The 16,466-nt window shown below is 51.2% G+C and overlaps 1 protein-coding gene across 4 annotated transcripts in view; it reads right to left on the reverse strand.

The window, feature by feature from the left end:
- Nucleotides 1-1,786: 1,786 nt before the first annotated feature.
- Nucleotides 1,787-16,466, reverse strand: part of MAPK4 (mitogen-activated protein kinase 4) — a 169,793-nt gene continuing 155,113 nt past the window's right edge. Inside the window, exons 2-5 of one of the 4 annotated variants that reach the window (XM_025365095.1) lie at nucleotides 16,105-16,249; nucleotides 11,488-11,649; nucleotides 7,438-7,651; nucleotides 1,787-4,440 (exon numbers count right to left, since the gene is read on the reverse strand). In XM_025365095.1, coding sequence (XP_025220880.1) covers nucleotides 3,744-4,440; nucleotides 7,438-7,651; nucleotides 11,488-11,649; nucleotides 16,105-16,162 — 1,131 coding nt within the window. In that variant the 5' untranslated portion in view covers nucleotides 16,163-16,249 and the 3' untranslated portion in view covers nucleotides 1,787-3,743. The remainder of the gene's footprint in view (nucleotides 4,441-7,437; nucleotides 7,652-11,487; nucleotides 11,650-16,104; nucleotides 16,250-16,466) is intronic. The other 3 variants (XM_025365093.1, XM_025365094.1, XM_025365096.1) reach the window with 3 other exon arrangements.

The following is a 16,466-nucleotide window of genomic DNA, read 5'->3' on the forward strand; positions in this document are numbered from 1 at the left end:
TGTCCCCTCAGCCTCAGCTCAAGTAGGATGGTTCCCACACTTTTAGAAACTTCTCACTAGCAAACGAAGACATTTCTCTAAAGAATGGAAAGTAAATGAGGATGTGTAATGAGAGAATCATGTCATGAAAATAGGATGTGTAATTAGAAAACGTCATGGAAATGTGGCATTTCTGAATTGGAATGTCAGTGGCTAGAAAAGACAAGGCAAGTTGTGTACTTATTCACAAAGATGTGGAGGCCACATAGCATCTTACACAAGGGGTGAGCAAACTTTTTCTGGAGAGGGCCAGGTAATAAATGTCTTAGACTTTGTGGACCATGAGGTTTCTGTTGCAACTGCTCAACTCTGTAGGATGGAGGCAGCCATATAGATGAGGGCCAAGACTAGGTTGAGGGCCAGTGAGGCACACTTGTGTTGGGCACAAAATTCAAGGGTGCCAAAAACCTCAGTAACCAAGATAAATATTTGAATGCAATATTTAGAAAATATTATTGCAGAAAATCCATGATATGAAATATCACAATTAAAAGTAAAGACAGAAGCCTGGTGTGGTGGCTCATGCCTGTAATCCCAGCACTTTGGGAGGCCGAGGTAGACAGATCACTTGAAGTCAGGAGTTCAAGACCAGCCTGGCCAACATGGTAAAACCCCATCTCTATTAAAACTACAAAAGTTAGCTGGGCGTTGGGGGGTGGGGCGCCTGTAATCCCAGCTACTCAGGAGGCTGAGCCAGGAGAATCGCTTGAACCTGGGAGGCAGGTTGCAGTGAGCTGAGATTGTGCCACTGCACTCCAGCTTGGGTGACAGAGCAAGACTCCATCTCAATAAATAAATAAATAAATAAATATAGACAGGATCAGACAATATGTAAATTAATGAGCGTAGCTATGTTCCAATACAACCACTTGGCCTGGAGGCCATAGTTTGCTGATCCCTATGTTATCACATAGGGTAGACCTGGGACCCTCCCAACAGAAGTTTTCATCTTAGAATCAGGTGGCTGGATGAGGTTAAGAACTATTTCCTTTAGGGTGCCCTCTTTCCTCCTTTTTCGGTCCTCCTTCCTCTTTGGTGCTGTTTGCTGTTTGTGCTTCTCGATTCCCCCTCTCCACACTCCATTTCCTACATTCTAGCAGCCCGGGCCTCACATTGGGCTTCAAGTCTTCTCCGAGATAAAATTTCAACCAGGTCTCCGGCCTGGCTCTGGCCTGCCTTCACCTGCATCCACTCAGCATGGCCACTCTCAGCAGACACTTTGGAAATAATCTGATAATTGGCTTAACAGGCTGCTCCTCTTAGCTCAGGTGCATTTCAACAGTAGAAAGTTATTTTAGCCAAAAGACCTGTATTGTTTAAGGGTCAACTGTATTTGTTGAATTACAAATGAAGACTAACAGTTTAATATTACAAAGGGGTCGACTTCAGATGGATGGGATCTCAGGCATCTGTGAGGGGTAGCGCGGCTGGGAATTTTTAGGTGGTTGGTTCCCCCCAATCTCATGATGTTTGCAACTTTCGTGACTAGAGGAGAGAACCAGCCCCGGTCAGAAGGTTTGGAGTTAGCTCCAAGATATAGTTTGAAATTCACAATATGGACACCAGGCCTCACCAGGTGATTCTGGAATCACCTCCTGATTACCAGTCTCTGTAGATTCTCCCCTCCCCAGTCCTTCCCTCACCCCCAAATACAGTGGCCTTCATGGGCACAGGCAGAAGCCAGCTAGCTCTTAGCACTCTCAAAGACAGGATCAGATAGTACATAAACGAATAATAAATAAACAAATCTGTGTTCCAATAAAACTTTATTTGGCCTGACCTGATCAAGTTTAATAATGTTTAATAGATTTTTTAAAAACATGAGTAGTTATAACAATACCTCTGTAATAACAGTTATATATGAACTCCTGGTCAAGGCCAGCAGCTTGTTCCTTTACCAAAAAAGTAAAGCCGCCCTCTGAGGACAAAATGGCACATGAGGAGTGGTGTACATTTTTTTCTTAAAGAAAAAACAAAAAATAACAAAACCCAAACACTTCCTATTTACATATTCTCCATTTAAAAATTGGTCAGTGTGAGTAATTGTTTTTAAATATAAGTTTCTAATGTGTTGCAGGTTTCCATGTACAAAGTATAGTTTGCTGATTAGCTTTAAGGTGCTGTGATGTGAGGATGAATGCAGCCCAAGACCAAGACTGGGGGAATCCTCTACCTACAGACTGGCTGGACTTCCCGTGGGTATCTTTGGGAGTGTTGGGGGAAGAGAAGGAGCTGAACACCAGTGGCAGAAATGGCAGTGTTTCTGGGGACCAGATAGGGGCTGTCAGTGTCCCCACCCCACGCTTCTGCAGAGGGCCTGTGTCTACACGCCATTACCCCATGCTGTGTGTGTGTGAGCACACGGGTTTGCATTCACCAAACTCACTTTAGCCTACACTATGAGGGGCATTGCTACTTTGAGTCCCTTCCTTTGTCGTGAGGTCTCCATGCTGGTGCCTGACCCCTAAGAGCCCTTGCTGTTGACAGCCCTCCTTTTCATACCTTCCTGGATTCCTTGCCCCCAAGGTCACGTGCTCTCCAACACATTTCTGTAGGGTCTGCTCTTTGTCAAGGCTACATGGATGATCAAACTCAGGAAAGTATTGATGAGGGATGGTGGGTTCCATGTGAAACCTTCTCTCCTAACACATTTTCTCTATGGCAGAACCTCACTGCTGTCCTCCAAATGAGCAGTTTGTGTAGAGAACATTAGTCCCGAGGTAGGTCTGGAGAGGAGCTGTTGGGGGGTGGGGGGGGGTGCAAGGTGTGGGGTGAAGGGGGAGTGCTGGCAGGGAGGTTGGAGGGATTCTTGGAATTGCTGCCTTCAACCTCACTGGGGTAGGACGCCCACAGGGGAACGAGGGCTGTGTTTGCGTGTGTCAGGAAAGTGCATAGGGAGTGCTGAGGGGCTGTGCACAGGCCTGGGAGAAGGGCTGATTTTACCCACAGACCCCAGACTGTTCTGACCTGAAAGGAAGATTTCAGACCGTGCAGGGGTGAGGCAAATACAGGGGTGCGACAGATGAAAACATTTAAGTACTTAGGGAGCCAGGAAAGTATGCTTGGTGACTAGGAGAAACTGGTTCAGTTTCCAGTTTCAGAATACGAGAAACATTGCTCTGAATAAAAGAACATCGAATGGTAATGGACAGGGAAGAAACATCTCAGATCAAGTTTCTAAGCAAAAAGCCAGAACGACCCCAACAGAGGAAGACATTCTATAATGGACAGACCCTGGCCTGGGGGCCAGGAGACTGGGATTTAAAGCTGGTCCTCACACTAAGCCTGTGATCTTAAGAAGTATCTCTTGGTCTCTGGGTCTAATTGCCTTTCCTCAGCTGTCAGTTGAGGCTAGTTGGGCCAGGTGGTTTCGGAGCTACCTCCGCAAGATTTCTCTGCATCCTGTCACCCAGGTGGGGCCCGCAGACTGCTGTCTAAGGCTATTTCTTCCCTGTGCACCACACGTGGTCTCCCCTTTGCTGGGAAAGTGATCAACCCCCAAGCCAGGGTCCTGTTCAAACCCGCTCCTATAGGTTAAAGGCTAGTTATTAAGGCAGTTTAAGAAATGGACATTCCTCTCGCTCCTCGGATCCTTCACGCGTCCTGCTAACCCCAAGGCAGCAGAGAGGGGCAGGAAGGGCTGCCAGCCCCAGCTTTCTCTGGGGGCCTCCTGCTCTGCGGGGACTGGAGCGGCCCCTCCGCCCTCACCACCTTTCTTTGGAGAAGGCCTCGGTCTGCACGAGGTCGCCAGGGTGCTCGGGGATACACGCACCATTGAGGTCGCCCAGTTTATTGTCCGGTAGGTCCTCCGGCTTGGTGCAGAGCTTCAGGGCGCGGGAGATGAACACGTCCAGGTCGAACTGGGGGCTGGCGCCACCGTCCACCGGGGCCGGGCGGCCGGGGGGCGAGGCAGACAGGCGGTGCTCGGGGTCGTCGGCGGGCGGGCTGGCGTGCTCGGGGCCGCCCTGTGTGCTCTTGACCCACTGCGCGATCTCCAGGAAGAGGCTGGCCGGCTCGTCCTCGCGCGCCCCGGTGTCCATCGACCCCGTGGCCGTGGGGGGCGCGCCGGCCGCCTGTTTCCAGTGCGATAGGTCCAGGATGAGCTTGGGCTCCGAGTAGTGGTGCGGCTTGTTGTCGCGCCACAGCAGCTTGTCCAGGTAGGACGGCGACCCCACCTTGTAGTCGCAGGAGCGCCCGTAGTCTGCCTCGAAGGCGCGCTCCATGGACGAGTGTGACTGCTCTAGGAAGCGCTCGGAGCTGCTGTGCGATTCCTTGCGCGGGTCCACCTGCACGTCCTCTGCCAGCGGCGCCGAACCCGCGCGCGGGTCGCGCTGCACCTCGCTGGCGTCCTGGCACCGGTCTGGCCGCCACTCCAGGTCCGACGACAGGCTCACAGGGTACCTGCAAGGGTACAAACGGAGGCGGTGATTGGACGCCCGAGCCGGGTGGCTTCCGGGAGGGAGCCAAGCCTTCTAATCCCTGTTTGCCACTCACACACCTGCCTTCCATTCCTTCCCGATCCCCCCTGCCTCCGACCCCCATCCCTCAAGGTGGGAGGGTGATGGGACAGGTAATGGCGAGCCTTGAGGGCTCAGCTGGGGGCATAGGTTGTTCGGCTTAACTCTTGTGTTCTTTTGTACGCATTCAAAACCCTGCAGATATTTCCCGCGCACCTATTGTGCGCCAAGCACTCACTGTTCTAGATATTACTGAATACAGCAGTGAACAAAACAAACGTCCCTGTCCTCATGGAACTTTCCAGCGGATCCACCTGTGTAATGCTTCTCAAATGCTGATGGATGCACGAATCACCTGCGGGTCTTGCTAAAATGCAGATTTTGATTCTGTAAATCTGAGATGGGGCCTGAGATTCTAACAAGCTCCCAGCTGCTCTGATGCTGCTGGGCCTTGGACCCACATTTTGAGGAGCAAGGCTCCAGTGAGTGCGTCTCAACCCTGGATCAGATTAGAGTCACATAGGGGAATTAAAAATAAAATAGCATGCCTGCCTCACTGCTTCCCTGCGCCAATTCTGATTGAGTAGGTCTAGGGTAGGACCCTGCATCAGCATGCTTTGAAGACCCCCCGGGTGATTCTAAGGTACAGCCAGGGCTGAGAACCCCTGCCCTGGTGGATCTGGTTGGGGGCTCCATAGCACCTTGCATTGATGCAGGGTAGGTGGGACCTACAGAAAGGTTACAGACACCCTCCGGAGAAGCTGAAGATCTTTGGCATTCTGCCCTGTTCGACTGCCCTGCAGCCATGGAGAGTGAAGTCAGCTAGCCAAGAGCAAATGAAGGGCAGATGGGCAGACAGGCGGGCCACCAGCTACGGCGGAGCCCTCCCTATCTTGTGCAGGTGCTCTACGTAGAACCCTGGGGTTGTGGGGCAGGCAGGGAGCACAGAGAACATCAGCCTGCAGCCAGCTACTCCCTGAGCAGGCCCAACAGATAGACCAAGGAGAGGGGAGGTTCGGCTGTGTGGGGCAGACCCGGCAGCTGCAGCCCACAGAGTGTGAATGGAGAGGCATAGGAAGGCCTCAGCACTGCCCACCTCCCAGTGACGCTGCTAGGGCAGGAATTGCTCCTCCAGCTGAACCCTGCCTCCTCGATTGAGTGGCCTTGGGCAGAGATTTCCAGGAGTAAGAGTGTGAAGACCCTGACCCTTGGCTGCTCTATTCCAAGTGCCAAACATACATTATCTGTAGTCTTCATAGTAACCCTGTGGACTTTGTGTTATCACCCCCACTTTACAGCTGGGAAAATAGCATTCCAAGAGGGTAAGTAGCTTGCCCACAGCAGCAAGATCCTTTGTCATCCTCTTCCCTCAGGCAGGTGTGATGGGAAGGGTCGGGAGCACAGGTGCACCAGGTTTAGGGGTGGTCAGTGTGAACAGGCAGCAACAAATCCTGTGACAGTTTTTTCTGGCAAAACCCTACGCCACAGTTGCAGAAGGTATAGGATGACTCTCACTGAGCCAATGCTCTTTGTCCCAAGGCTCTCCGGAGGAAGGGGAAGGGGCCCCAGGAACCACAGTCAAGGGCAGGCCTGCCCAGGGGGTGGCAGAAGACAGAGTCTTCATTAATCTCTCTTTGTTGGCAGTGCTTGAAAACAATTGACAACAACAAGCCAGCAAACCTGTCCAAAAATAGCAGCGTTGCCCTGGCCCTCCCTCGGTGCCTCCTTAATCTGAAACCCGTCATCTGTCAAATGACTCAAAAGGAGAAATTGCTCATCTGTCACTTATGTAACTAGCTGTCACATTCCCACGGCAGTGGGACTCCCAGTTAGGCCCCCTCAAAGTCCTAGCTGCTTGAGCCCTCGACTGCTGTTTCTAAACTGAGCAGCTACCAGCACTCCCTCCCAGAATTAGCAGATGGTGACACCCAAATGTTTAGTTGCCTGATCTAAGAACGTCAGAACAGGAAAAGATCTAAGAGATCATTACGTGCCTAGGCAGAAATTGTTTAAAAATACATCTTCTACCCAGCGCTGATTCATTGGTAGTGGCTTCCAGGGACACTTGTTGAGGATTCTGTAGCCAAGCCCAGTTTAGCAGGAAATGGTCCTATAACTGCTTAGCAGCATCTGACATGGCTGCAGATTGCAGAGAGGCTCATCAGGGGCGTGACACGATGCCAGTCTCTTAACCTAGGAGCTGTAGTTTCCTTGTGTGTCAGTGAGCAATAATAATGCAGCCCCCGTCAGTGGCATTTTTTTTTGACAGGGTCTCACTTTGCAACCTCAAACTTCTGAGCTCAAGGGATTCCCCAGCCTCAGCCTTCCCAGTGTCTGGGACTACAGCCGTGTGCCCCCATACCTGGCTAATTTAAAAAATTGTAGAGATGGGGTCTGATTTTGTTTCCCAGACTGGTCTGGAACTCCTGGCCTTAAGCGATCCTCCTGCCTTGGCCTCCTAAAATGCTGGGATTACAGGTGTGAGCCACCACACCCGGTCTTTAATGGCACTTTCAAGAGTTACTGACGTGAAACATGAGAAAGCGTTTTGCAATGGTAATCTCTGCTTTGTTTTTTTGACTTGCATTGTTGCAGTTTAGTTTTCAAGGGCAAGTTCCCAGGCTGCTAGAAGTGAGCTCCTACCATGGTGCTCACTAAATCCTTGGGGAGCACTGTATTGAACCCCCTGTTCAGTAGACTCAGGGTGGTGAGGGAAGCTGGGGATGTTGCACAAAGGAAAGCCCCTGACCCACACATGCAGCTCACACTGGTCATTTACCAGCAGTGTCTGGGGACAAGAGAAAGGCAGAAAGCTAAGCTGGAGAAGTCGCCCAATGAGCTATGCAACTTGGGAGACAGAGGGAAAGGTCATGGAGGATGAGGCAAAATAGAAATGGGAGGACAGGGAAATGTGGGCTCTGGAACCCAGGGCTGTGAGCACCTGGAACTGCACGTGTCCCAGTTGGACAGCTGGCTCTGGTTAGCGGCCATCAGCACGATGTCATCGATCTCATCCTCAATGCGGAAGGGGTGTTGCGAGGTGGGCTCATCCTCAGGGCACGAGTATGGGCTCATGTAGGGGTGCTGCAGCCCCATCTCAGCTGTTAGGCGATCCATGGGGTTAAAGGTCAGGATCTTCTCCAGAAAGTCGATGGCTGCAGGGAGCAAAGCCGGACATGAAAGTCATTTGTTGCCCTTGTCGAGCTCAGAAGGAGGTTCCTCAGCATGGTGACATTCTGTGCTGGTGTCTGTGCTTCTGCATTTGTTAAAAGGTTTTTAGCCATTTTCTTTCTCAAGACCCTTGTCACAATCCAGTGACAAAGATAAAGCAGATGCTGCCTTCTAGATTTTGCAGATGAATTAAACAGACTCAGAGAATCAAGTGACCTGCTCAAGGTCCAGCCTCAGCCTGGGTTTCTCCAGAGACGGAACCAGAGACAAGGCTTGGGGTTGTAGGTAGTTTATGTGGTGGGGGATCCCAGCAAGCACAGGTGGGGGAGTGAGGGGGAACCAGAAGAAGGCACACTCATGACAGGTTACTCCTGTGGGCACCTGGGATCCTCCAGAGATGGTGTGGGCCACACTCAGAGGTGGTTCCCCTTGTGGGGCAGGGAAGCTGGGGTATTTATACACCAACTTCCCTTTGTCATGGCTTTTAAGGGGCTGCTGGCATGGGATGGAGGAGCCTGCTCCTGAGGAAGCCCTGAGACAGGAGTGCCAGGTGCAGCAGTAAAAAGCCTTACTGAGAAAGGTGAATGCGGCGGTCAAGGGGTGGGACAGGGTCTCCACAGCCCAGAGCTCCTGGGTCCGAATCCAGAGCTCTTCCTACCATATGCTGCCCCTGAAAGTTCAACAAAGGCAGACAGCCTTGATGGATGGATAGATATTACAGATACTGAACAACCAGGCTGAATTCCCCTGCTCTGCCAAGCAGTAATCCTTTCATGGCTGGATCAAGGGGGAGTTCTGGGCAGTGGGAACCTGGGGAAGGGAAGGGACAGTCAGAAGCCTTGTATGAGAGGCTGCTAACCAGCATGAATGTATACCAAGATTCAGCAGATAGCAGCTCTGCACACAGGCACTCGTGGCCCCTTCCCTTGAGCAGGGCTGGGTACCCTGGGAGCTCTGCTCTTGGAACTCTGCCCCGGGTTATCTCAGGGCAAGGTCTAGCCTAGAAGTTTGGATTCCTTCTCAGCATTGGCATCTTTGGAGGTCTGCTTAAATCATGATTTGGCTCCTCATGTTGCAGCCCACATGGAGAGGGAGAAATGGAGCTGAGCTCAAGGCCCAGGCTGTCCATCCTCCGAGGGGCTCCCTGGTGGGCCTCAGCCTGCACCACTAACCTGCCCCTCATACCAGCCCTGGATCTCTTTCCAAGAAAATTCATCAGTGATTCAGGAAATCGATGGATCCAGAAGGTCACTGGCCTCCCAGGAGGACGCAGTGCTGCAGTGTAACTCTAGATCCCCAAATTAGTTAAGCAGCAATAACTCTGATCACCCTCAATAGTCTGATGCTCAGTGTGTTTGTGGGTCTGAAGTTGCAAACTTAAAAGAGGATCTGCCTCACAAATTCCTAGGACTGGAAGAATCGGGCAGTCTAGTGCGGGGCCCAGCTTCAAGTCTGGGCAGGTCTTTGTCTCTTTGGGCCTCTGGCCCTTTTTTTGGCCCCAGCTATGACTTGACCTTTTGACAAGGAAATGAGAAAATTAAAGCTCTAAAGATTGAGGCGCAGGCAGTATCATCTTTAAAAGAGATGAATACCACCACTGGGGCAGTGGCTCACATCCGTAATCCCAGGACTTTGGGAGGCCAAGGAAGGAGGATTGCTTGAGCCTAGGAGTCTGAGATCACCCTGGACTTGTTTCTAGCAAGACAAGTAGTAGTTGGCAAGGTGGGCCAGTAGTGGGTTGTCTCTACAAAAAAAAATTATTTGTTAGCCAGCCAAAGTGGCACACGCCTGTGGTCCCAGCTACTCAGGAGACTGAGGTGAGAGGATCACTTGAGCCCTCGAGGCTGAGGTTGTAGTGAGCCATGATTGTACCACTGCAGTCCAGCCTGTGTGACAAGCGAGACCCTGTTACAAAAGAAAAAAAGTCAAGTACCAACCCCAGAGCTGTTCCACAGACTCCATCATGGATGAAAATCTGCTGGAGGTCCTCCTGCAGGTGCCCAGATACTTCTGGGAAGCCCAAACACTAGGGAATTCTTTTTTTTTTTTTTTTTTTGGAGACAGGGTCTCACTCCTGCTGCCCAGGTTGAAAGGGTTGAAGTGCAGTAACGCAAATATGACTCACTGCAGCCTCAACTTTCGAGGTTCAGGTGATCCTCCTGCCTCAGGCTTCCAAGAAGCTGAGACTATAGGCATGCGCCACCATGCCCAGCTAATTTGTTGTATTTTTGGTGGAGACGGGGTCTCCCTATGTTGCCCAGGCTGGCCTGAAACTCCTGGGCTCAAGAGATCCACCTGCCTCGGCCTCCCAAAGTGCTGGAATTACAGGTGTAAGCCACCACACCTGGCCCAGAAAATGCTTCCTTTTATCAAACTTAAATCTCCCTGCTTACTTGTACCCTGGGGCCTACCTCTGCCTTCAGTGGTTCCCCCAAAGCAACATGTCCTCTCTGTCCCATGATTTCCCTTCTCCTGTTTCAAGGCAGCAGTCATGTCCCATGTGACACCCTCATCCTGGCACCCTGCTGGCCTGCCTTTCCCGGCCCCTCCTGCAGTGAGAGATGACTGTGTGCCTGGGGCTGATGGAATGGGGGTGGAAGTGCTGTGTGTACCCCACTTCCAGGCCTGACCCAGAAAAACCTGCAAGAGTCTCTGCTCTCTCTTCCCCTGGCTTTGGCTGGAAAGGAATGCCCAAGGTGACCTTGAAAGCCACCTGCTGAAGATGGCAGACTTGATGGCCTGGGTCCCGGGCACAGCCACTCATCCTCCCCTGCCCATCCACATTCCCAACTCTGCCTGGATGTGAGGTAAACAATGAATAAACCGTAAGTGGGTTAAACCACGGAGATTTCAGTGTTACCTGCTACCGTACAAGCTTCACCTTAACTCCTAAGCCGCTGCCCCTCGGAAACTCCTCCCTAGGCTCACCCACCCCAGATGTTTTTAAGGCATTTCTTAGATAATGAAGCTTCTGTACAATCTTGCCACTTTCCTCTGGCCCAGTGGATTCCAAACAGCTGCTCAGAGTCGCAGGGGTTCTGGAAGGGTTCTCGGGAGCATGTCTGGAGACTGAGAGGCAGGTGGGCAGGACACTGGGCCCCTCAACCCTACTTCATCCAGAGCCCGCCTTTCACCTGTGCCGCACCTGAGTTTTTGTCACCAGATTTATCACCTTTGGTCTATTTCTGTCCTGTAATAAATGGAGCGCAGAACTGAATGCCCCCAGTGTGGTCTTGAGGCCTGCCTCCCTTGTTCTGCACCTGTCACGAGATGGACATTTCGGTTGCTGAGGGATGCTGTCACCTAGACTGAGTCTCCTGAGCCTCTGAGAGCTAGAGCCAGCTAGAGCCTTTTGCCTCTTCCCAGGCCTGCTGGGCCTTGAATATACAGCAGAGGGAGTGAGCCTGAGGAGCGAAGGGCCTTGTCTGAGGCCACACAGCTCATCACTGGTGGAATGGGACCTGGGTCTTGCCCTCAGGCTGAGGAAGCACCTGTTCTTTGCACCACACCATGCCTTCCAGGACAAAAACATAAGGGAGGATGAAAGAAAGAGAGGGAGGAAGGCAAGCAAGGAAGACGAGAAGCAAAAGGAAGCAGAAACAAGGGTAGAACACTCATGACTACCCAATGGACTCCTGAGGCCCAGCATCCACAGCTTGGAAGTAGTTAGGGCAAAGGCCACTGGCAGGGGAGCCTTGACTTTTATTTCCAAGGACCATGCTTTGCCCTTTTGGAAGGAGACCTGCCTGCCCCCTACCCCACAAGGTGGAGCCGAACTCATCCTCCCGGGACACTTGTCCTGGTTGCCAGGCTCAGGTACCTTCGCTGTTCACTTCAGGGAGCAGTTTGCGCAGAGGCCTCTTCACCTCCCAGGTGCTGCTGACGAAGGAAGGCATCACCCTGAGCAGCTCGTCCTTGTCTTCCTCCCGGATTACAGGGATGGTCTCCAGGATGAGCTGCATCTGCTCCAGCTCATGGGCCCCTGGGGAGGGAATGCCAGATGGTTAAGTGTGCTGCCCAAGGGGCTGTGGTGTGCAGTAGCCTGAAAGCAGTGCCAGGTGTTCTGGGAGGAACAACACAGGGCAGTGGGGCAGCACTGGGTTGGGACCGGGGTTCTGGTCTTCATTTGCTGCACAACTGTGGGCAGGTGGCTGACATCTCTGGGGCTTGGCTTTGTTAAAAGTAGAAAGAAGGGATTGAATTTGGTAGTCTGCAAGTCCCCATCTATGCCCCTAGCATTCTATTCTCATACAGACCAGCTGGATGTAAGTCAGCACTGAGGAATGTGAACAGCCTGGCTCAAGGCCTTCCAAGCAACTGCCCATAGGCCTCTCTGCACAATCTTTACTAGGATGGGAAAGGAAACAATTTTAAGGCTAGGAATGAGCCATAACTTTTGGTTTCCAATTAAGAGATTCCATCTAGGAAACTCTCAAGAGAAAAACAAATCAGGAATAACAAATCGGGTTTGGGATGTGTCTTGAGCACGTGGCCTCTGTGCTCCTTGGGAGAAGGAAGACAGGCTATGCCAGGTTTTCAAGGGAACTTTGGTGGGACAGGATGGACTCAAGCATTCATTTATTCACTTATTCCATAAATAGTTATTTATTGAGCACCTTCTCCAGGCCAGGCATCATGCTGGATGCTGGGAATGGGTGAGGCATAGTTCTCATTCATGAGAAGCTTCAGTCTTTGTCTCAGAAACTCAACTTATCTCCCACACCCAGGCAACCACTGGCCACAGTATGGCATTTCTGGCATTGGACAGATGGATCTCCTTGCTGTCCTCCTCTGACCTCCACGCTGTTCTTCTGTTACTTCCATTTTCTCTTTTTTTGATTGAGTTGCCTTTCCACTTAACTCTGCTAGGTTAAAACCTCAGCCATACCTCTCCTTCCTCAAGAAGTCGCCCCTGCCCATCCAGCTGCACAGAGGGCCCTCCCCTTGCCATGAATTCCCATGGGATTCCAGTCTTCCAGATGTTGGTGGCCTAGGATGAGGACTGTCCCAGGTCGCCCCACAGTTCTCTGTGTGGCGCTAAGCACATGTGAATACTGACTGAGGAAGTGCCTGCAGCCTCAAGCTCTCTCCTGAAGAGGTCCTTTTGGCCTCTCCCTGCAGTGGACTCATTGGGTCGGTTCAGGGCTCTGGAAGCCCCCTGTCGGGTCCTGTCTCCAAATGTGTACTCCACACCACTCACCAGTGGACCATGAGGTCAATGTGATCAAGCTGCAGACAGAGGTGGTGGGACCTTGCTCCCAAGCCCCTGACCCCTCTCCTGTGTGACACACAAACTAGTAATACACAACCTTCTGCTTGGAGTAGCTTCTTCAACCATGGGGGTGGGGGAGGGCAGAGAATGAGCCTCTTTCACTTGTCTGCTCCTGCCTGAGATCAATGGTGTCATATGAGAGGCAGTCAGTGGGGCCTCCCTGGCAATCCATGGCCTGGGGCAGAAAGCAGGAGCTTTGGTGGCAGACAGCCCTGGAGGCAGACCTAGCTTCCCCACATTCTCCCTATCCACCCCTTGTGGAATGAGGATGATTATTTATACTTGGAATGAGTATTATAAGGAGTCGAGTGCGTTGGTAGATGAAGGCTCCTGGGGAAATACCTGGCTTGTAGCAGATGTTTAATAGCTCTTGACTTCCTTTGCTTCTAGGAGTGGGGAAAAGCAACTTTGAGAGAAGCTGATGAAATAATTCCACCTTGGAGATTTATGTCCTAGTCATCCCTGAGTGATTCTTTGTGACAGATGTCACTTGGGGGAGGCATCTTAACACTGAGTCTACTAAGCCACCACTGAAAATGGGAGAAGGTGTGAAGCATGGAGGAGGATACTATGGTTGATGTCCCTTTCCTACTGAAAGAAAGTCCTTTCCATGTCATACCAGCTATTGCCTTCCCTGCCTCTCTTGCAACAAGGGGAGGCCATGTGATTCAATCAAACAGGGACAGGAATCTCCTGGAAGGACTTCTGGGGAAGATGTTCCTCCCTGGTAAGAGAGAAATGTGAGGAGAGCTGTCTTGCTGCCCTGGCTGACCCCTCCCTACCTTTCTTCGTTGGACGGTTCTGCGTGAGAACCTGAAAGCGACTGCAACCATCTCATGACCACAGACAGTAAGCCTGAAGATGAGAAGCCAGTAGACTGTGGATTATACAGCCTCGTCTGGGCTCTCAGTGAGTCACCTGCCTGCTGTGGCATGGAGAAGCCCAGCTCTTCTCCGTCTGGCCTGAAGGTTGTCAGCCTGATGGAAGGGCAGCTGGAGCAGAGCCCTGTGAGCTGAGGGCTCAAGGCCAGGAGAACGGAGGCAGCCAGGCACCTGTGACCCAGATCGTGGTTATAGGGCCAGGATATTGAGCCATCCAGGGTTTAGGGGCTATAACTGGAGTGGGAAGAATCTTTGAGTCAGAGTCCAGGGCGAGACCTCCCTCCCACCTGTTCCCCCTTTCTCCCCTGCCTTGAATTGGCTGGAAAATATGGAACTGGGAGGTCTGTGCAATTTCAGTTGGAACAATAAGATAGCAGGATGGTTCACCCTGGGCACAGATGGGTTCACTGTGTATTGTTTTTTTTTGTTTTTGCTCTTTTGTGTCCCCCACTGAACCATCAGACTTTTGAGGACAGAGACTATGTCTTACTTAGTCTGTATCTCCAGCACGTGGTCAAGGATCCACCCAAAGCACAAAATCCACCAGAGGGAAAACTGTAGGGGCTCCTGAGAGTCCAGGGGGAAAATGAAAACATCTGTACTCAGGGCCTAAATGCTTGGACATAAGCCCTAACTTCAGCTTCATCTGACTTTCCTGCCATTGTTTTTATTTTACCTTTTTCATTTTCTTTTTTTGTTTGTTTGTTTTGTTCTGAGACGGAATCTCGTTCTGCCGCCCAGGCTGGAGAGAAGTGGCATGATCTCGGCTCAATGGAACCTCCACCTTCCTGGTTCAAGCAGTTCCCCTGCCTCAGCCTCCCAAGTAGCTGGGATTACAGGTGCAAGATCATGCCTTTGCACTCCAGCCTGGGAGACAGCGCGAGACTCTGTCTCAAAACAAAAACAAAACAAAATAAAGACTTTCTTAGCTATTCAGACATGGCTTAGTCTTAAAGTCCTGCCAGTGTTCCCTTAGAAAGGCCACCGTTAGCCACTTCTTCTCTGAGCTCATTTTCCCATCCTGAAACGGGGGGTGGATGAAAATTCTTTGAGTAAGTGACAGCAGCATTTAGGGCTGAGGGTGGAAACTTGGGAAGGGTGGAGGGACACAGTGCAGAGGAAGTAGAGCTCATGGCAGGTGAGAAGCAACTGAGGGGGACTTGCCAGCAAGGGAGGAGGAGACCCAGGGAGCAGAGGGTTTCAAGAAGGAGGTGATGATCGTCACTGACTACTGCTACAGGATGAGGCTGAAATGCATTCCCTGGATTAAGAACAGGGCAGTTTGGGTGGGAACAGCTTCAGACAGATGGAGGGGGAGTAAGCCACACTGCAGTGAGGAGAGAATGGAAGAGAGAGAGTGAAGAGAGCAAGTGCTCCTCCAAGCAAAGAGGGAGAGAGTGAGAATGAGTATGAAGTGCAATGGGAGCACCAAGAAGGATGACTCATGCCCTGGGGAGTTAGGAGAGACATCATGGAGGACAAGACATAAGCTGGGTTTTGAAGGTTCAAGAGGAGTTTTCTAAGCAGAGAAGGGGGTCTTTGTGCCAAGGTGAACAAAAAAAAGATTAGGAAAACAGTGGGTCACTTGGTGTGGCCAAAGGACAGGAAACAGTGGCAGGGAGGGAGGAGGAAGGGGCTAAAAATGTAGGGTGGATGTGTTTGCAGCCATCAGTCTCAAGATGTTTGAATAGAAGTGTGTCTAAGTCCATTCAGGCTGCCATAACAAAGTACCATAGACTAGGTGGCATATAAACAACATTTATTTCTCACAGTTATAGAGGCTGGAAAATTCAAGATTAAGGAGCTGGCAGATTCGGTTTCTGGTGAGAGGCCCATTCCTCACAGATGATGCCGTCTCAGTGTGTCCTTACACAGTGGAAGGGGCAAACAAGCTCCCTCGGGCCTCTTTTACAAGGGCACTAATCCCATTCATGAGGGCTCCATCCTCATGACCTAATCACCTTCCAAAGGCTCCACCTCCTAATAGTATCACCTTGGGGGTTAGGATTTCAACATGTGAATGTTAGGGGAACACAAGCATTTAGGTCATAGCAAAGTAGTTATTTGATTGCAAAAACTTCTGTGCTCAAAAGGCTATTATTAGCCTCTCCAGTATTTTTGCCCAACAATATAATAGGGTGCCTCCAAATAGTGTCATAAAAGCCACAGAAGTAATTTCAGCAAAAGATGAGCATGTTTTGTGATTGCAAGTGTTTAGCCCTCAGTTCCCCTTTCTATGGAACGACACCAGATGAGAAGGAAGGTGGCATAGTTAGCAACTCACCAGCAAAGAGCATTCTCCCCGTAAGCATCTCAGCCAGGATGCAGCCGGCGGCCCACATGTCGATGGCTTTGGTGTAGTTATTGGGGGAGAGGAGCAGTCGTGGGGAGCGGTACCATTTTGTTACCAACCCCTCTGACAGATAACCCTGAAAGACAAAATTTCTGGTCCCACTGATCAGTCATTTTTGGATACCCTTCCTCCCACGCCTCTTCCAGTTTCCCCTCCCATGAAACAGACCTCTTTCAGGGTCCCTTTCATTCTTGCTCCTTTCCCATTGATCTTGAAGGAGCATAAGTGAACAGAGGTCTGGTTAGAGGGACTGGGCCTGGTTTGTGGGGTTCAGATGCTTTGGTGAGAGAATC

Source organism: Theropithecus gelada, chromosome 18 (assembly GCF_003255815.1).
Source record: "Theropithecus gelada isolate Dixy chromosome 18, Tgel_1.0, whole genome shotgun sequence".
Lineage (NCBI taxonomy): Eukaryota > Metazoa > Chordata > Mammalia > Primates > Cercopithecidae > Theropithecus > Theropithecus gelada.